This window comes from Schistocerca americana, chromosome 3, assembly GCF_021461395.2.
Source record: "Schistocerca americana isolate TAMUIC-IGC-003095 chromosome 3, iqSchAmer2.1, whole genome shotgun sequence".
NCBI classification, from domain to species: Eukaryota; Metazoa; Arthropoda; class Insecta; order Orthoptera; family Acrididae; genus Schistocerca; species Schistocerca americana.
In genome coordinates, this window is record NC_060121.1 from 192474490 (window position 1) to 192493975 (window position 19486).

A 19486-nucleotide genomic window follows, 5' to 3' on the forward strand; every position below is an offset into this window, starting at 1 on the left:
GTAGAATAGCTAAAAACCATATGGTCAGTCATAAAGGAAGTGGCTGGTCTGCAGAGACAGGTCGAGGATATAGAATCAGTGCGTACTGGGAATGTCCATGTTACTGATAAGTCGCATATATGTACAGTATTTAATAATCACTTTCTGAATATAGCAGGTGAACTAAATAGAAACCTAGTCCCAACAGGGAATCATATAGCGCTCTTAGAAAAAAGTGTTCCGAGACTGTTACCTGAATGCTCCTCCGTGATACTGACAAGAGGGAGATTGAGTTAATAATTAAATCACTAATGACCAAGAACTCTCATGGATATGATGGGGTATCTAGCAGAATACTGAAGTATTGTTCTATGTATGTTAGCCCAGTACTTAGCCATATCTGTAACTTTTCCTTTAGGAGTGGTCGGTTTCCTGACCGATTAAAGTACTCGGTAGTGAAGGCACTTTATAAAAAGGGAGACAGGGATAATGTTGACAATTTTAGACCTATTTCTATGCCATCGGTGTTTGCTAAAGTTATCGAGAAGGTTGTATATACAAGGTTATTGGAGCATTTAAATTCACATAATTTGCTGTCAAATGTACAGTTTGGTTTTAGTAATGGTTTAACAACTGAAAATGCTATATTCTCTTTTCACTGTGAGGTTTTGGATGGATTAAATAAAAGGTTGTGAATGCTAGGTGTTTTCTTTGATTTAACGAAGGCTTTTGACTGTGTTGACCACAAAATATTACTGCAGAAGTTGGACCATTATGGAGTAAGGGGATTAGCTTACAATTGGTTCGCCTCTTACTTCAAGAACAGAAAGCAGAAGGTAATTCTCTGCAATATTGAGAGTGGTAGTGATGTTCAGTCCCAATGGGGCACTGTTAAGTGGGGCGTTCCCCAAGGGTCGGTGCTGGGGCCACTGCTGTTTCTTATTTATATAAATGATATGCCTTCTAGTATTACAGGTGATTCAAAATATTTCTGTTTGCTGATGACACCAACTTGGCAGTGAAGGATCTTGTGTGTAATATTGATACAGTATCAAATAATGTAGTTCATGAAATAAGTTCATGGCTTGTGGAAAATAATTTGATGCTAAATCACAGTAAGACTCAGTTTTTACAGTTTCTAACTCACAATTCAACAAGAACCAATATTTTGATCAGACAGAATGGGCATATTATAAGTGAGACGGAACAGTTTCAAGTTCCTAGGCTTTCGGATAGATAGTAAGCTGTTGTGGAAAGCCCATGTCCAGGATCTTGTTCAGAAACTAAATGCTGCTTTATTTACCATCAGAACAGTATCTGAAATAAGTGACAGTTCAACACGAAAAGTAGTCTACTTCGCATATTTTCATACACTTATGTCATATGGTATTATTTTTTTGGGTAATTCTTCTGATTCAAAAAAAGGTATTTTTGGTTCAAAAACGGGCTGTTCGAGCTATATGTGGTGTCAATAGTCTAGGAATTCAATAGTCTAGGAATTTTGACATTGCCCTCTCAGTATATATTTTCTTTAATGTCGTTTGTTGTTAGCAATATTCGCCTATTCCCAAGAGTTAGCAGCTTTCACTCAGTTAATACTAGGCAGAAATCAAATCTGCATGTAGAATGCACTTCCTTGACTCTTGTGCAGAAAGATTGCAGTATTCTGTTGCATCCATTTTCAATAAGCTACCACAAGAACTCAAAAATCGTAGCAGTAGCTCAAACTCTTTTTAAGTCTAAACTGAAGAGTTTCCTCATGGCTCACTCCTTCTATTCTGTCGAGGAGCTCCTGGAAGAGCTAAAAAATTAAGCAAATTCTAGTGTTACATTGTTGATTTTCTTTATTTAAACTTACGACTTGTTGCCTGAATATGTTTTTTGTATTTCATTTTATCTGTTTCTACTATCGTGTTATAATTTCATGTATTGACTCGTTCCATGACCATGGAGACTTCTCCTTAATTTGGTCCCACAGAACAATAAATAAATAAATAAATAAATAAATTTGTATGGAGTGTAGCCATGTATGGAAGTGAAACATGGACGATAAATAGGTTAGACAAGAAGAGAATAGAAGCTTTCGAAATGTGGTGCTACAGAAGAATGCTGAAGATTAGATGGGTAGATCACTTAACTAATGAGGAGGTATTGAATAGAATTGGGGAGAAGAGAAGTATGTGGCACAACTTGACTAGAAGAAGGGATCGGTTGGTAGGACATGTTCTGAGGCATCAAGGCATCACCAATTTAGTACTGGAGGGTAACGTGGAGGGTAAAATCATAGAGGGTGACCAGGAGCTGAATACACTAAGCAGATTCAGAAGGATGTAGGCTGCAGTAGGTACTGGGAGATGAAGAAGCGTGCACAGGATAGAGTAGCACGGAGAGCTGCATCAAACCAGTCTCAGAACTGAAGACCATAACAACAACAACAAATTGAAGTCCCCAGCCACACTTTTGCATGTAAAGATATGTTCAAGCTAATGTCAGGAACTACTGTAGGGATTTTGATACGTTTTTTCACTAACAGATAGACTGGCTTATGAGGAAGGTTTATGTACATGACTTATAAATAGTTTGACTGGCTGAACTATAATAAATGAAAGTCTTCCGCTATTGTGAAAACAATCCTATTGCCATCTATCGGTGAATGATAGAACTACTTGGAATCACAGTAGCTGACACAGAGCTCCATACCAATGTTACATGGCACAGGGTGCTTCATGCTAATGTTACGGGGCTGAGAATGGTTTGTATCAATGTTAAGTGGCGAAGGATGCTTTTTACTGCTGTTGTATGGCTGAGAGTCGTTGGTACTAATAATGTGTGGCAGAGGTCACTTTGTGCCAATGTTGCGTGGTGTTGAGTGCTTCACACCAATCTGGTGTTGCTGAGCGTATTTAGTACTGATGTTGCAAGGTAGAGGGTGCATCCTACCAATGGTGGGTGACAGAGGGTGCTTTGTACCACTGCTCCATGGCAGAAGGTGCTTCCTAGTGATTTTACATTAAAGAGGGTAATATGTACCAACGATGCATGGTGGGAGATGCTTTGTGCCAACATTATGTGGTAGCAGGTGTTCCATATCAATGTTGCATGGGACAGGGTGCTCCATGCCAATGTTGTGTGGCAGACTGTGCTTCATGCCAATGTTGCATGGGAGACGATGCTTTATACTGATGATGCATGGAAGAGGGTGCTCCATACCAGTGATGCAAGGCACAGGGTACAGTGTAACAATGTTTTGTGGCAGAGTGTGCTTCATACCCATGTTGAGTGGCACAGGGCACTTGATAGTGATATTACGTTCAGAAAAGCAGGCAAAGGCTTTACAGAAAATATCTCTTGCACCAGACTGGTACTAGAGTTGGGTAGGTCCAAGTGGCCACAGCTCATGCCAAATTGCCGCTGCAGTTGAGACGACTGGGCGGTGTGGTAGCCTGCAGCTCCCATAATTAGCAGATGTCACGCCAAACACCACTTACATATGGAACAGGTAACATTTGTGCTTACTGATTTATTTTCTAGTATGTACAGCTTAAACTGTTTAAGTCTGACCATGTATATTTAGTGACATCCATGCAAAGCTGTGGTGGGTCAGTAGCAGCATACAGCTAGAGAAGGCGAATGTTCTGCAATACTCAGATAATTTGCACAGAGCGTGTGTACAAGAGATCAGAAAGTAATGCACAATAATAATTATATTACCAAATAGTTTAAGAGGAAACAAAAAATCACAAATGAACTTACATCTTTGCCTAATTTTCTACATAATCACCAAAGTTTTCAACACATTTCTCCCATTGTGGTACAAGTTTCAATGTGCCCTATTCACAGAAGTCATTTTGGCTGGTATAGCCTTCAATGGACAGCTGATTTCACTTCTGCATATGTTGCAAACTGTTGATCCACCAGGAATTTCTTCATGGAACCGAACAGGTGAAATCCCAAAGGTGCAAGGTACAGGCTGTGTGGTGGATGCCGAGTATCTCCCACCCAAATTTGACAATTTTCTCATGAACAGGAGTAGCAACATGGGGGTGAGCATTATCACGAAGAAGTTTGACACCAACTGCATTAATGATGCGGCGTTTGTCACGAAGGGCACAATGCAACTTAACCAATGTTTTAATGTAGGCTGCAGTATTCACAGTGGTCCCATGTTCAGCACACCACCCATATCCCAGAACACTGCCACAAGCACTTTCCTAGCAGACTGAGTCACTTTGATTTATTTATTTATTTTTTTTTTTTTTTTTTTTTTTTTTTTTTTTTTTTTTTTTTTTTTTTTTTTTGTGCTATGGAACTCCAAAGAGGCCTGCTGGGTTTTGGGCATGTAGCACTACATCCACGATTCATCAGCAGTGACAATTACTCTCAAAAAGTCACGCCATTCTGTGGTGTAACGCGGTAAGTGAGCAAGCTTCTCATCATTTTCTGGCTTTTGTGGTTGTCTGTCATGTTCTTCAGTACCCAGTAAACACAAACTTTACAAAATTTCAATGTGTCAAGAAGTATATCGTACACTGCACCATAAACAATGTTAAACTTCCGTGATAATGTTTGCAGTTTCACATGCCAGTTGTTCAAAACTGCTGCCTCAATGGCTCCGACAATCTGTTGGGTTGCAGCTGTTACTAGCTGCTCGGAGCATTGCGGATCACTAAGGTTCAAATTGCCTGCAAGGGCTCTGTAGAGCTGCAGCAGCGTACAGCAATCTGCACCCCTAATGGTGTTTCTCAGGCAACGGAGGGCATTGAGGTGCTGCCAGCACTTCTGCTTAAGCTGACGAAGATGAGGGAGCCAAGTCAATCGAGCATTGAAAACCAGTCCTAGGAATTGATACGTGTACACTACAGTGAGTGGATCGTCATAAGGTAAAGTGTGGGTTCCTGATGAACGGTATGACGCTGACAGAAGTGCATGAAACACAACTTTGCAGCTGAAACTGGAAGCCATGGGCTAGAGCCTATGGCTGCGCCTTGTGGACGGCTCCCTGGAGGTGCCGCTCAGCAACAACAGTACTGGAGCAGCAGTACGAAATGCAGAAGTCGTCTGCATACAGAGAAGGTGAGACGGAGGGCCCGACAGCTGCTGCTAGACCGTTAATGGCCTCTAAAAATAGAGAGACACTCAATACAGAGCTCTGTGGAACTCCATTCTCCTGGATATGGATGGAAATATGGGAGTCACCATCTTGGACACGGAAAGTACGGAGCAACTGGAAGTTTTGGATAAAAATTGGGAGTGTTCCCCTGAGACCCCACCCATACGATGTGGCGAGGATATGACGTCGCCAAGTCGTGTCGTATGCTTTACGTAAGTCAAAAAAGACGGCAATCAGGTGTTGCCATCTGGAAAAGGCTGTTCGGATGGCAGACTCGATGGACACAAAATTATCAGTGGTAGAGCAACCCTGGCAGAAGCTGCCCTGATATGGAGCCAGCAAGCCACGTGACTCCAGGACCCAACCCAACCGCTGACATACCAAACATTCCAGCAGTGTACAATGAACGTTGGTGAGGCTGATGGGCTGAAAGCTATCCACATCAAGCGGGTTTTTACCGGGTTTGAGCACCAGAATGATGGTGCTCTCCAGCCATTGCGAGGGAAAGATGCCATCACACCAGATCCGGTTGAAGATGACAAGAAGATGTCGCTTGTAGTCAGATGTTTAATTATCTGGCTGTGGATGCGATCAGGCCCAGGACCTGTGTCAGGGCAATGTGAAAGGGCACCGAGGTTTTTTTTTTTTTTTGTGGTTTTAGGGCACACAACTTCAACGGTCATTAGGCCCAGACTACGTTAGGAATGCACCGCGAGTCACAAGTTTAAAACAGCAACGAAACGGAAAACATGATAAAAGACAGACTGACAGGCATAGGATAAAAAAAACGCATAATCAAATGTCCTTAGAGAGGGTTGTCAAGTTGATAAAATGAAGAACGCGAGCAGCTGCTCGTGGGTCATCCGCTAAAATGGCATCTAGAGTACATGGCAGGCCAAGATCAAGACGCAGTGTGTTAAAATCCGGACAGGACGTTAAAATGTGGCGGACCGTCAGCAATTGCCCACATGGGCAGAACGGCGCCAGCGCAGCCGTCAGCAGATGGCGATGGCTGAACCGGCAGTGTCCAATTTGTAACCAGGCCAAAACTACCTCCTCCCCCCGATAAGGGCGTGAGGAGGACGTCCAAGCCGCGGGAAGAGGTTTCAAGGCCCGAAGCCTGTTGTCTGTAAGTGCAGCCCAATCGGCATGCCACAGCGATAAAATGCGCCGACAAATGACCCTGCCACAATCTGACGAAGGGACACAACAAGAAGCTGTCCGAGGCTGGAGGACCGCAGCCTTGGCCGCGGCATCTGCAGCTTCATTCCCAGGGATACCGACATGGCCAGGAACCCACATAAAGCTAACCGGAGAACCGACGTCCGCCAGCTGCTGAAGAGAGCGTTGGATCCAGTGCACGAAAGGGTGAACCGGGTACGGATCACTGAGGCTCTGGATGGCGCTCAGGGAATTGGAGCAGATGACATAAGCAGAATGTCGGTGGCGGCAGATGTAAAGAACAGCCTGGTAGAGGGCAAAGAGCTCAGCTGTGAAGACCGTACAATGGCCATGGAGCCGGTATTTGAAACTTTGTGCCCCGCCAATAAAAGAACACCTGACCCCGTCATTGGTCTTAGAGCCATCTGTATAAATGAAGGTCATATTAATGAACTTCGAACGAAGTTCGACAAAACGGGAGAGGTAGACGGAACCAGGGGTAACCTCCTTTGGGAGCGAGCTGAGGTCAAGGTGAACGCGAACCTGAGCCCGGAGCCAAGGTGGCGTGTGGCTCTCGCCCACTCGAAAGGTTGCAGGGAGTGAAAAATTAAGGTGTTGAAGGAGGCGACGAAAGCGAACTCCAGGGGGTAGCAGGGCAGAGACATACAACCCGTATTGACAGTCGAGAGAGTCGTCAAAAAGGAACGATAAGACGGGTGGTCGGGCATTGCCAGTAGCCGACAGGCATACCGACAAAGCAGTATATCGCGCCGGTAGGTGAGTGGCAATTCACCAGCGTCAGCATGAAGACTCTCGACGGGACTAGTATAAACCGCTTCGATCGCAAGTCGTAAACCCCGATGTTGTATGGAGTTGAGGCGGCATAAGATGGATGGCCGTGCAGAGGAGTATACGAAGCTCCCATAATCCAGCTTGGAGCGGACGATCGACTGATATAGGCAAAGTAGGACGGTTCGATCCGCTCCTCACGACATACCACTGAGAACACGGAGGACATTTAGAGAACGGGTACAACGGGCAGCCAAATATGACACATGTGGAGACCAGCTAAGTTTCCTGTCAAATGTAAGACCTAAAAATATTGTTGTCTCCACGAATGGGAGAGCAACGGGACCGAGTCGTAAGGACGGTGGGAGAAACTCTTTGTAGCGCCAGAAGTTAATACAGACCGTCTTCTCGGCAGAAAAACGGAAGCCATTGGCGACACTCCAGGAGTAAAGACGGTCAAGAGAATGCTGAAGACAGCGCTCCAGGAAACATGTATGCTGCGCGCTGCAATAGATGGTAAAATCGTCCACGAAAAGGGAGCCTGATACATCAGCTGGGAGGCAATCCATTATTGGATTGATCGCTATGGCGAAGACAGCGACGCTCAAAACTGAGCCTTGTGGCACCCCATTCTCCTGGCGAAAGGTGTCTGACAGGACAGAACCCACACGTACCCTGAACTGTCGATCCATTAAAAAGGAACAAATAAAAAGAGGGAGGCGACCGCGAAGGCCCCATGTATGCATGGTGCGGAGAATGCCCGCCCTCCAACAGGTGTCGTAAGCCTTCTCCAAATCAAAGAACACAGCTGTGGTCGGGCGCTTCCGCAAGAAGTTATTCTTAATGAAGGTCGACAAGGTAACCAGATGGTCAACAGCAGAGCGGCGCCTACGAAATCCACATTGTACATTGGTAAGTAGGCGTCGAGACTCGAGAAGCCAAACCAAACGAGAGTTAACCATTCGCTCCATCACTTTACAGACACAGCTGGTAAGCGAGATGGGTCGATAACTGGAAGGCAAGTGCTTGTCCTTCCCCGGCTTAGGGATCGGGACAACAATAGACTCGCGCCAGCATGCGGGAACATGTCCCTCAATCCAGATGCGATTGTAAGTATGAAGAAGAAAACCTTTACCCGCAGGAGAAAGGTTCTTCAGCATCTGAATATGAATAGAATCAGTCCCTGGAGTGGAGGACCGTGACCGGCCAAGTGCGTTTTCGAGTTCCTGTATGGTGAATGGGGCATTATAACTTTCACGATTCGAGGAGCGGAAGTTAGGTGGCCTAGCCTCCTCTGCTTGTTTGCAGGGGAGGAAGGCAGGGTGGTAATGAGTGGAGCTCGAAACCTCTGCGAAAAAGCGGCTGAAGGCATTGGAGACATCCTCAGGGGCCACAAGGACGTCATTCGCGACCGTCAAGCCAGAAACTGGTGAGTGGACCTTAGTGCCAGATAGCCGGCGCAAGCTACCCCAGACAACAGAAGAAGGAGTAAAACTGTTGAAGGTGCTTGTGAAAGCAGCCCAGCTGGCTTTCTTGCTTTCTTTAATAATACGACGACACTGTGCACGTAATCGTTTATAATTGATACAATTCGCCACTGTAGGGTGGCATTTAAAGGTGCGTAAAGCACGTCGACGAGCACATAAAGCGTCTCTACATGCTGCGGTCCACCAGGGGACCGGTACGCGACGTGGAGAAGAAGTAGGATGAGGGATGGAATATTCAGCAGCAGTGAGAATGACTTCCGTGTGGTGTGCGACCTGACGATCGCAGCTTGTGAAGGTTTGATCCTGAAAGGTCGCACTGGAAGAGAAGAGCCCCCAGTCTGCTTTGGAGATGGTCCAACTAGATGAGCACGGAGAGGGGGTATGCTGCAGGAGATGGATAACACACGGGAAGTGGTCGCTCGAATATGTATCAGAAAGTGCATACCACTCAAACCGACGTGCAAGTTGGGTAGTACATATAGAGAGGTCTAAATGGGAATAGGTGTGAGATGTGTCCGAAAGAAAAGTAGGGGCGCCAGTATTGAGGCAGACAAGATTGAGCTGGTTGAAAACGTCTGCTAACAGGGAGCCCCTCGGGCAGGATGCTGGAGAGCCCCAAAGGGGATGGTGGGCATTGAAGTCTCCAGTTAACAAAAATGGTGCAGGTAGCTGAGCAATAATTTGCATCATGTCTGCCCTGGTAACGGCAGATGACGATGGAGTGTAAACGGTACAAATGGAAAATGTAAAAGTGGGGGGAGTAATTCGGATGGCAACTGCCTGCAGGCCGGTGTGCAACGTGATGGGATCGTAGTAAATATCATCCCGGACCAGCAACATAACCCCTCCATGAGCTGGGATACCTACCACAGGGGGTAGGTCAAAACGCACAGAGGTGTAGTGTGCCAAGGCAATTTGATCGCATGGGCATAGCTTCGTTTCCTGGAGGGCTACGACGAGCGGATGGTGCAAGCGGAGCAGCAACTTCAAGTCCTCTCGGTTGGAGCGAATGCTGCGAATATTCCAGTGAATAAGTGCCATCGTAAGAAGAGAAGGAAGATGAAAGAAGGGGTCACCTCAAAGGCCGCTGAGGGCCTGGCTTCGAGCGAGCACTGTCGCCGCTATCAGTAGGCAGACAGTCATCGTCCATTGGTTCTATAGGTTCATCGGCCATCTCGGTAAGATGGCCGGTGAACGGCCAGATGTTAGGCTACCAGCGGTGCAGCCAGGCGAAATGGGTGACGGCCTGGGGCGGCAACCGCTGGGTGGCGCAGGAGAAGAAATGTGCCGTGGCGGAGAAGGAAAACTGTACTTCCTATGAGCCTTCTTGGAAGGTCGTTTGGTGGAAGTACCGGTCAATGGCTGGGGGGTCGAGGTACGTAGGAAGTCTGCACGGGACGGTTCCTTCTTGAAGGCTCGTGCATCTGACTTCTGGGTCTTCGTCTTAGCAGAAGCTGATGAAGGGGCTGGTGTCTGTGGGGTGATGGGAGGAAGAGGAGACGTCGACCGCGCGATCTCAGCACTGGCCGAACGGATGACCATGGTGCTGAAGGTCAGTTCGCATGTCTGGGTTGCCACCTCCCTGGTAGTCCGAGGAGAGGCGAGGACAGTACTGTATTTCCCCGCTGGGAGCAGCATGGGCTTCCTACTAGCCAATAGCTTGCGAGCAGCCGAGGTGGACACTTTCTCTTTGACCCGAATTTCTTGGATACAGCGTTCTTCCTTATAAACGGGACAGTTGCGGGAGGATGCTGCTTGGTCACCCTGACAGTTCACACAACGAGGAGACGGAGGTGGACAGTCACCCTCATGGGCATCCCAGCCACAAGTGACACATTTAGCCGCATTGGAACAAGACTGTCGAGTGTGATTGAAATGCTGACACTGGTAGCAGCGCGTAGGTGTCGGGACATAGGGGCGAACAGAAATAACCTTGTAGCCCGCTTTGATGCACGATGGCAGCTTAACACTATCAAAGGTCAAGAAAAGTGTCCGGGTGAGTACAAGGTCATTGTTGACCTTTTTCACGACCCTATGGACAGCCGTCACGCCCTGCTCAGCGAGGAAAGACTGAATCTCCTCGTCAGTCAATCCGTCGAGGGATCTAGTATAGACCACACCACGAGACGAATTCAAAGTTTGGTGAGCCTCCACCCGGACAGGGAATGTGTACAGGAGTGTGGCTCGAAGCAGTTTCTGTGCCTGAAAGGCGCTCTCAGTTTCTAGTAACAAGGTACCATTACGCAACCTCGTACAAGGCTTAACAGTACCGGCTATGGCATCTACGCTCTTCTGGATAACGAAAGGGTTGACAGAGGAAAAATCCTTTCTGTCCTCAGATCGAGAAATGACGAGAAACTGTGGGGTAAGCGGTAGTACTTTTGTCACTGGGGGCTGGTCATGTTTCCGTTTGTGGGCAGAAGTCGAGAGAGAAGAAGAGAAATCCATTGCGGAGGAATCCCCCATGACTGCCAGCGTCTCCGACGGCGCGCTCCTTCCTTATGGGGACCCTCTCAGAGGGCACTCCCGTCTTAGGTGAATGTTTACACCTCAGGTCACACCTCCCGAGAAACAGACGGAGGGACCAATCGGCATGGTCAGAAGGTATCAGCTCAGGCAATCACCCCTCCCTGGGCCTGGCCTTTACCAGGGGGTACGTGCGTGCCTTACTTGTCTACCCAGGGCGGGGAATTACGCGTTACCCCGTCACCGAATATGCGTGCGAACGCGTGGGTCGGCCTTCAGGCGCGCACAGGGAGGAAGGAAGAAGAGGAAAAGGAAGAGAGAGAGGACAGACTGACTCAAACGCCGAAGCGGAGACCAGAGAAGGCAAGGAGAAGAAGGCAAGGAGAAGAAGCCAAGGGAAAGAGTAAGGAAGACAGTGAGATGGAGAAGAACAAAGAAAGGAACCAACCAAAGAAGGAAGAAACAAGAAGTGAAAAACCAAAAAGACCACAAATATAGGTCGTAGGACCGTCCGTCTCCGGACGCAGGCGCTAACTACCCCCTTGAGGAGGATGGACTCCTTTTAGTCGCCTCTTACGACAGGCAAGAAGACCTTGGGCCTGTTCTAACCCCCGGACCCGCAGGGGGGGGGGGGGGGGGGGGCACCAAGGAGCTCACACTCTGTAAATGGGGCATTATAGGATTCACTGCAGCGTATAGTGAATGAGAGGACATTCCCTTCCAGCTGCTGTCTGAGTGTGCAAAAGGCTGGGGGGTAATTCTCCAACACAGAGGCTCGAGTAAAGTGCTCGGTGATTGCGTCGGTACATAACTTGCCATTCATGGCAACACGGGGGACAGCTGTTGAGGCCTGGTAGCCGAAAAGACATTTGATCTTTGCCCAGACTTGGGAAGGTGATGTGTGGCACTCAATGGTGCAGACATATCTCTCCCAACATTCCTTCTTCCATTGTTTGATAAGGTAAGGTAGCGAACATAGGCACATAGCCGTTTAAAGGCTATGAGGTGCTCCAGGGTAGGGTGCCACTTATGCCGCTGTAGAGCTCGCCGACGCTTCTTAATTGCTTCAGCGACTTCCGGTGACCACCAAGGGACTGCCTTATGCCTCGGGCACCCTACGAGGGATCGTGTTTTCTGCTGCAGAAACAATTGTTATATTCACATGCTCAACCATCACATCGATGTTACCTTGTGGGGGAGATTCAGTGGTGACATCAGAGATGAAAGTTCCCCAGTCCATCTTGTTAAAAGCCCATCTGGGCAGGTGTCCGTGTGCCTGACACTGGGGCAGTGACAGAAAGATGGGGAAGTGGTCTCTACCACACAAGTCGTCATGAGCTCTCCAGTGAACAGATGGGAGAAGTCTTGGGCTGCAAATTGATAGATCAACAGCTGAGTAACTCCCATGAGCAACACTGAAATGTGTGCCCCCCCCCCCAGTATTTAAGAGGCAGAGGTTGAATTGCGACAGTAAAGTTTCAACATCTCTGCCTCGGCCAGTAAGCATGGTACCACCCCACAACGGGTTATGTGCATTAAGATCTCCCAGAAGTAGGAAAGGTTTAGGGAGTTGTTCAGCCAGTGCAGCTAATACATTCAGGGGTACTGCACCATCTGGAGGAATATATACATTGCAGACAGTTATTTCCTGCGTTCTCCTTATTCTGACAGCCACAGCTTCAAGAGGGGTTTGAAGGGGCACATGTTCACTACTGACCGAGTTTAGGATATAAACGCAAACTCCAACTGACACTCAATTATAGTCGCTACGGTTCCTGTAATATCCCTTATAGCCGTGGAGGGCAGGGGTCCACACTGCTGGGAACCAGGTTTCCTGGAGGGCAATTCAGATAGCAGGTGTAAAGCGTAACAGTTGCCGTAGCTCAGCCAGGCGGTGTAAAAAACTGCCGCAATTTCACTGTAGGATGGCATCGTGAGACTGGGAAGGCATGGAACATTAATGAGGCAGTTTACGCCTCAGAGTCACCTGCTGCCACCGATTTATTGCCTGAGCAGTCTATACCCATTGTGTCTGAGGGTCTGGCGAGATCTAGGTCCTCAGCGGACACCAAAATCTCCACCCCATCCTCAGCGCAGACCTTGTAGGTAGCGGTGGTGTGGGTGCCAGTGCAAATTCCTTGGTCTTAGGGGTTTTCTGTTTGGATTTCTCTTGCTGATCCTTGGGTTTCCCTGGCTGGGAGGACTTCACTGGCTCAGTCTCCGGGCCTCAGGATGAGTGGGAAACCCTACAACCAGCTGCTTTTGGGCTCTTTAGCCACTGGCAGGCGTTGTCTTTCCCAGTAGAAGAAACCTGGGAAAGGAGTGACCCAAGAGACCCCTTTCTAGCGAGAGAAGCCAAAGAAGACTTACGCTTCTCTGGCTTAGAATTTGGGATGGACGTCCCCGATGGTTGAGGGGGTGTTGCTCCCGAAGTAGGTGATGCAGGAGCAACAGGGAGGGAAATGCCCCCCACCATCAAGGGGGCATGTGTAGTCTTCCGGCTCTGAGAGGTGACCAGGGTTGACGAAGCTGATGGTGCCAGAACTGTTGTAGCAGCGGGGAATGACAATGTCATACGCAGAGGATGCAGGTGTTCAAATTTTCTCTTAGCCTCAGCGTAGGTCAGTCTGTCCAGGGTCTTGTACTCCATGATTTTCCTTTCTTTCTGAAGAATCCTGCAGTCAGGCAAACAAGGTGAATGGTGCTCTCCGCAGTTGACACAGATGGGAGGCGGGGCACATGGAGTATTGGGATGTGATGGGCGTCCGCAATCTCGGCATGTGACGCTAGAAGTACAGCGGGAAGGCATATGGCCGAACTTCCAGCACTTAAAACACCACATCGGGGGAGGGATATAGAGCTTTACATTACACTGGTAGACCATCACCTTGACCTTCTTGGGCCATGCATCACCCTCAAAGGCCAAGATAAAGGCACCGGTGAGAACTTGATTGTCCTTCGGACCCCAGTGGACATGCTGGACAAAATGTATACCTCGCCGCTCTAAATTGGCGCGCAGCTCACTATCAGATTGCAAAAGAAGGTCTCTGTGAAATATGATACCCTGAACCATATTTAAGCTCTTATGGGGCGTGTTGGTTACAGAAACATCCCTCAGCTTGTCACAAGTGAGTAACTCCCGTGACTGGACAGAGAATGCTGTTTTCATCAAGACTGACCCAGATTTCATTTTGGACAAGCCCTCCACCTCCCCAAACTTGTCCTCTAAATGCTCAACAAAAAACTGAGGCTTCATCATCATGAAAGATACCCCATCAGTAACATACAAGGTACCGGGGCGAATAAGATCCACTGAAATCCTTAGCCTGACGTTCCTCCCATGGTGTGGCCAGGGAGGGGAATGATTTGGGGTCGTACTTCTGTGTGTTAAATTGAGCTGGTGATCGCTTAGAGATTGCTGGTGTTTCACCACCAGCAAGAGATAATGGACTACGCTTCATTGCGTGTAATCCGCCCTGATGCCACCCACTCCGACCAGGGGCCCTCCCCACGGCCGCCACCCAGTCGCAGTACAGGCCACCTGGCAGGATTGCCATTGGCGGGAGTCCCGATGCCCCAGGGGGATGGGAATCTATCCCTTGGCATATGTGGGGAGTTAATGGCGCAGGCATCAGCAGAGCAATCCCTTTTGGTCAGGAGGCTACAACCAACAGGGTTCATGGTGGCCCCACCACAACAGACTGGCTACCGTGCTGGATATCAGGTGCAAAGAAGTCCACGGTTATCGACGGCGCGGACATCAACACTGCATAGTGCATGGTGGAAAATGCACCCAGGAAGGTGTCCTCGTCCAAGAGATGGAGAATGGGCAGGACAATGAGAAAGTGGGCTAAAGATCTCAATGCACAATGGACACGATGCACCTTGTAAGGTGCCCTTCCACAACTGGCTCACTCTTGAGGAAAATTTTTAAGGTCAAACCCTACAGGGACCATCACAAGGCCGAAACTTGTGAAACTCCTTTTAGTCGCCTCATATGACAGGCAGGAATACCTCGGGCCTATTCTAACCCCCGGACCCGCAGGGGGTTACGGCGAGTATGTGTGACTTCACATTCCTATGCAGTCCAACCTCAGGCCACTGTCACATGCAAATGCCCCACAAATCTCATTGCAACTCTAATCATTTACATACCCACCAATGATGCATGTATGTACTAACATCTGACCATCTCAGGCAGTCTAAATGGTTTGCAAGTATCACCAGAAAAATCATTTGTGGCAATGTTCTCTAGCCACAGGGTGACAACCTCATATAATCACGCTTACCCCATACCACTTCTCATGAAGTATGTAAATGTATGTAAACTCTGTCCATGGGCCTTGGTGGGATTATCGGTACCAACTGATTCCAAATGCATCATTGAATGTGCTATGGATTGGTATGGGGTCAGCACACTACTCTCCCAGCCGCTGTCAGTATTCGTGACTTGGAGCCGCTACTACTTGGTCAAGCGGCTCCACAGCTGATCTCATGAGGCTGAATGCACCCCAGTTCAGCACTCACACAAAGGAAGAATCTCTGGCAGTACTGGGAAATGAACACTGATACCCTGCATGGCAGTCAGCTGCACTAACCACTTAGCTATGGAGGCACACTCTCCATCTATATAAACAATTTGGGAGACAATCTAAGCAGCCATCTTAGGTTGTTTGCGGATGACGCAGTCATTTATTGACTAATAAAGTCACGAGAAGATCAAAACAAGTTGCACAACGATTTAGAAAAGATACCTGAATGGTGTGAAAATTGGCAGTTGACCCTGAATAACGAAAAGTGTGAGGTCGTCCACATGAGTGCTAAAAGGAATTTGTTGAACTTCAGTTACATGATAAATCAGTCTAATCTAAAAGCTGTAAATTCAACTAAATACCTAGGTATTACAATTACAAACAACTTAAACTGGAAGGAACACACAGAAAATGTTGTGGGGAAGGCTAACCAAAGACTGTGTTTTATTGGCAGGACACATAGAAAATGTAACAGATCTACTAAGGAGACTGCCTACACTACACTTGTCCATCCTCTTTCAAAATACTGCTGCGGAATGTGGGATCCTTACCAGATAGGACTGACGGAGCACATCAAAAAAGTTCAAAGAAGGGCAGCACATTTTGTATTACTGCATAATATGGGAGAGAGTGTCACAGAAATGATACAGCACTTGGGCTGGACATCATTAAAAGAATGGCTTTTTCGTTGCAACGGAATATTCTCAAAATTCCAATCACCAACTTTCTCCTCCGAATGCGAAAATATTTTGTTGACATTGACCTACATTGGGAGAAACGATCACTACAATAAAATAAGGGAAATCAGAGCTCGTATGGAAAGATATAGGTGTTCATTCTTTCTGCACGCTATACGAGATTGCAATAATAGAGAATTGTGAAGGTGATTCGATGAACCCTCTGCCAGGCACTTAAATGTGATTTGCAGAGTATCCATGTACATGTAGATAGAAGTAAGTTGTGAAATATCTGGGACTCTTCATCAAGTAAAGATTAACAGTCACTTTCTAAATGTGGTTCATAAACTCAGTTCACACATCTCAAAAGATGTATGCAGTATACGCAACAATCAGTACCACAAGCAATCAATTCAACTTCTTTCAGGGAAATCTGAAAATATTAACTACCTTAAAAGTAATAATTCTTATGGGGCTGATAACACTTTGGCCAAAATATTGAAAGAAGGTTATTCTGATACAGTTACTATACTCAGCCACATATTTAACCCATCCCTTTCAAGAGATACCTTTTCAGAGAGTCTCCAGTATGCCATTGTTCAATCTCTCCAGGTGGCATATGCCATCAATGGATCAAAATTGATGTTGTCTTTCTAGGTGTACTAGTTTTTTCTGACAGTGTATTATTAAAGTAAATGGCCTCTCGCTTAAAAAGGGGAGGGGGGGGGGGGGGATGGCAGTTCATTCAACTCTGTACAAAGAATAATAATAATTAGCAATACTTGAAACTAGTTGTTCAATATTTTTGGGGGAGCATACAGATCAGAACTTTAATTGGAAATATTACAAATCTTCTCAAACGACTGACTTCAGCAACATTTGCTCTACATGTAATTGCAGATTTTGGTGATGAAAAGAATCAAAAATTATTTTACGTAGCATTCCTTAATGCCATACAGAATAATTTTCTGGTGCAATTCCATGCATAGAGACAAAGCATTCATTGCAGAGATATGTGATAAAGATAATATCTGGTCTCCATGCTATTCATAAACATAAAATTACTCTTATATGAAAAGGAGCAAAGTATACAGCTGGGAAAAAAAAAAAAGTTTTTGGAACAAGTTGAAATCATTTCTGCTTGACAACTCCATCTACTTCATCGATGTATTTCTGAGTAGCTAGTATGTATGTAGTTGGGTTACATCTATCTAATTTGTTTGTACATAAAGATAAAAACAGAAAATCCAGTTATGTAAATGACCAGTTTGTGGCAATGTTTTCACAGAGAAATTATATCTCATGGTTACATTCTGCATCATGGCGAGTATATGCAGACAGGATCCATGGAATATGCAAAACTTACGAAATATTTTTGTCCTCCTCTGAAGACTAGTGATCAGTGTATCTGAATGTAATGTGATGGACCCAGGCTCTATTTTCAATACTATTACAGATTTTTCTTGTTGGCAAGAACAGACCAGTGTGCAAATGAACTCTGTGAGGGCAATTGTGAAGCTGCTAGAGAGGTAGTGGCTCCATTGTTCAAAAAGCAGACAATACAGCTGGAGTTATGTTGTGCTAAACACATGCACCTCCATATTGAATTCAAATGGTGCCACAGACAGTGGAGGACAAAGCAACCATTCGGAGCCTTCTGGTCTGATGGTGGAGTTTTTTTTTTTTTTTTTTTTTTTTTTTTTTTTTTTTTTTTTTTTTTTTTTAACTAGTGTGGCTCTTAGAGAAATTTCAATGTGTGCACCTATATGTATTTATATACAAGTAGGCCTAAGAAAGAAAAACATACTGAAATAAATATCATGCAGTAACAATAAAGTGAAATATTATTATTCTAAACAGCATCCCAAGCTCACCTCAAGTACGCAAGAGACTAATTAACCAACATTAAATACCTGAGCTTTTTAAATAACCATTAAGAAAATGTGTGTGTCTCAACTTTTGCGTTTAGTGCTAATTACTGAACCTGCAGGACTATGATGCATTATTTAGCAATCTATTCAACCCAGAAATATAATTACTATGACTGACAGGTAAATACTAATTATATACAGCTGAAAATGGCATATTCTGGAAGTAAAACTAAACAAGAATTCAAAGAATTTTTCCACAATAACTATAAATGGTATCCATCTGCCCAATAGGCCTATGTTGCTTGACTGTAAAAGTGGTACCCCTCTTTAAATCGTGGCTATGGTGACAGACTGAACTATAGCGTAACCCCGAGGTCCCGTTTAGGTTAGACGATGCATATTACATAAATGTCATATACAAACTATGAAATATGCAAGGGTGGCTACTATGTAACTTTATCCAACATATTATGGGTGGTGCACTCATTGCAAATGAATTAAATTTTCATTGTTGTTTTTATCTAAGTGCAAGAGGTCTGTCAGTTTTGTAAGTAACATTGAGAAATGTGAGCAATGCAGATGATTGTTTTCAATCAATCTAGAACTTAGAGATTTACATAGTTTACAGTAGCCTAACTGACTGATCACTAAACAAGTACACTGACATTCTTCGTAGCCATTTGAACTGGGATAAAGGGAACATACATAACCACCACGCGATGATAAACGAAACATTTACAATCAAATCGTTGGCGTACATTTACTTGAACCGTCATGGTCGTTTCTCGTTTGATCTGGTGAAGGTGGTGTGGATGCTGGAGTCTGAGAATCTTCAGATTGTTCTCCTTGAAGTGATATCGCGCCACCTCCCGCAACATGCATGAGCTCGAGGACAAACCTGGTGAACTCTGCAAATTTAAATGTCATCTTAATAGCGTGAAATACCTTGACAACAAGCAAAGTTTTTACTTGAACTGTGATGGAAGCAGTGAACTGAAGCTTCCAGGTACGAATGTAACATAAGAATGAAATCTAGAAAATTATAATCGAATGCTATTACATTGAAACGTCGACAAAGCAAATCGAACATAACTGTAACTAATGAGCAGCCTACATACGATGACAGCTACTTCGTAAACAAAGAAAGGTACAAACGCAACTCACATTTCCTTCAGAAAGGAGACTCAGTTGACTCCATGATCAATATAAAACTTCTAGTAAACTAAATCTATTAAAGAAAATATCACTGTATATCACAGACACAACAAATTGCACATTTATCACGTTCAGGTGCTCTTTACGCTTCTCTGTTGACAGTTACACATATCGCAGGGATCCCATAACAACTCTCTGCATTGCATTGCATTTGTTATTTTTTGCGCATGCGTCTTGCGCAAAATCAAAATAATTCGTA

At 45.8% G+C, this 19486-nt stretch overlaps 1 protein-coding gene across 2 annotated transcripts in view; it reads right to left on the reverse strand.

Annotated features, from left to right (window-relative positions):
* The window catches only part of LOC124605442, a 50820-nt gene extending 31373 nt beyond the window's left edge, over positions 1-19447 (reverse strand). The window contains exons 1-2 of one of the 2 annotated variants that reach the window (XM_047137118.1): positions 19237-19447; positions 18831-18980 (exon numbers count right to left, since the gene is read on the reverse strand). In XM_047137118.1, coding sequence (XP_046993074.1) covers positions 18831-18954 — 124 coding nt within the window. In that variant the 5' untranslated portion in view covers positions 18955-18980; positions 19237-19447. The remainder of the gene's footprint in view (positions 1-18830; positions 18981-19236) is intronic. The other variant, XM_047137116.1, reaches the window with a different exon arrangement.
* Between the last annotated feature and the right edge of the window lie 39 nt (positions 19448-19486).